The sequence below is a fragment of the Nuphar pumila genome, unplaced genomic scaffold (assembly GCF_984573655.1).
Source record: "Nuphar pumila unplaced genomic scaffold, dmNupPumi1.hap1.1 HAP1_SCAFFOLD_808, whole genome shotgun sequence".
Taxonomy (NCBI): domain Eukaryota; kingdom Viridiplantae; phylum Streptophyta; class Magnoliopsida; order Nymphaeales; family Nymphaeaceae; genus Nuphar; species Nuphar pumila.
Window position 1 is genome coordinate 41,315 of NW_028323496.1, and position 2,053 is coordinate 43,367.

The 2,053-nt window shown below is 53.8% G+C and overlaps 1 protein-coding gene across 1 annotated transcript; it reads left to right on the plus strand.

The window, feature by feature from the left end:
- Positions 1–310: 310 nt before the first annotated feature.
- Positions 311–1,163, plus strand: LOC149809747 (uncharacterized). Its single transcript, XM_089994636.1, has 2 exons — positions 311–793; positions 882–1,163. Exons 1-2 carry the CDS (start codon positions 311–313, stop codon positions 1,161–1,163), a joined length of 765 nt encoding a protein of 254 aa, XP_089850762.1.
- Positions 1,164–2,053: the final 890 nt, after the last annotated feature.

Here is a 2,053-nt window from a genome sequence, read left to right on the forward strand (position 1 = left end):
GCTGGCAAGCTCTTGGAGGCCAAATACCCTCGTCTCTCATGGGTCGGTTGTTGTGCGCACGCAATTGACCTGCTACTCAAAGATGCCAGCAAGCACGAGTATGCAGCGGAAGTCTTCGCCGCAGGCCGTGCAGTTGTCAAGTGGATGAAGCGTAGGCAAATACCCTATCGGCTGTTCAGAGAGGAATCTCCCAGGTTAGCGCTGTTGATTCAGGTGCGACACGCTTCGCCAGCAATGTGATCATGCTGGAGCGTTTCCTGGACATGCGAAAGGCTCTGATGAAGACAGTGCAGAAGGACCGGTTTGAAGTATGTCAAGTGAGCTGCCAATCACAGCCAACAAAGCCAGCAAGAGCGAGGTAGGCCCACAGGACAAGGCACAGCAGATCATCGAGATCATCCAAGACAACAGCCTGGCTAAGCAGATGCGGGCACTCGTGGACCTGCTTATCCCAGTGGTGCAAGTGTTGCGAATGTGCGATAGCCGACAGCCAGCCATGGGCTTCGTCTACCCAGCTATGTTCGAGCTCAAGACTTTTATGGAGGTGCCTACAGATCGTGACAATGGCATTGCTGCCATCAGAAGGGCGCTGGCGAGCATGGTCTTGGACCGGTGGGAGTTCTTGCACAGCCCCATGCATGCTGCAGCATACATTCTGAACCCCAGGTACTGGCATGTCTTGCCTGACATTTGCACGAACAAGGAGGTCATGAAGGGATTCAAGGCAGTGCTGAAAAAGCTCACTCCTGATGCTGCCACTTCTGCCAGAGCAATGACTGAGTTCAACATTGCTGTACAAGGCGAAGCAAGGCAGCTTTGCAGACCCTGATGCATTGGCAGCCTCCACTGATGTCGCCACCCCACCGCATGTGTGGTGGCAGGGATATGGGGAGTCTGCAGACATCTTGCAGGGCATTGCGTTTCAGATCGAGGCGCAGCACCCAGCAGCATCATGTTGTGAGACCCTGTGGTCCAACGACTTCATCATGCCCAAACGCCGTTCCAGGCTGCTGCCAAGCCGTCTCTCAAAATTGCTGTACTGCTATGCCAACTTGAGGGTGCTTGACAAAGCCCGGAACAAGTCTGCTGATGAGGAGTTCTACTCATGGGTTTCCCCAAAGGGCGTTGAGCCATACAACTCCGATAGCGAGGATGAGACCTAGGCACCCCCCCCCCCCTTGGCGTAATGTAATGACTTGCCAGTACCAAATTTTTTTTTGCTGAAGTGTGTTGTGTGTTGTGATGTGCATCTTGTTAGTGATGCTGTTCATTTGCATGCCCTTGGAATGAAATAGTTGCCAATCACTTTTGCCACCACACTCACTGACACCACCTCACTGCCGAAGTACCCGGGATCCCCCCCCCGTCACAACACCAACAAATACTAAACCCACGTAGGCGACGCCCTGGATTGACGGGGGCGCAGATTCGGGGCTTCGCCCCCGCTTTGCAGTGGCTCACGAAAACTGACCCAAACGCGCGCGTTCGAGCACGTCCTGCGGACGAGCGCGCGCGTCGCGCGGACCTGTACGCGCGCGCGCGTCCGCGCGACATCTACAACCATGTTCACCCCAGGCTCACACCCCTTGTATGGCTTGTTGATTTCAAACCTCCCGGTGAACCTCAACGCTCCACCTCCTGAACTCCGAGACTATCGTCTCGTTGGCCATGGTACATGATTCATATAACTGGGTGGACCTTGTACTGTTCCTGTTTCTAGAGCTTTATCATTCAAGGCAGAATAACAAGGTTCCTGGTATTCATGGTTTGTTGCTGACACAAATGTAGTTTGTTGCACTGTCACTGGCATCGCACTCACCCTAAAAGCACTGATCTGCACCAAACACACTACATTCGTCCAACAGCTAAAGCGTACATTGCTTGCAGTGCTAGAGATCGTAAAGGTGAGGTGGGGCAAGGGCGCTCATCTGACCTTCTTGTTCTTCTGCCTGGCTACCAACTGCGCTATCTCTGCCATGCTTGTCATGAACGGGGCCGCCGTGGTCACTGCTCTCACAGGAATCAACTTGTACGCAGCAGCGTTGACTATTCC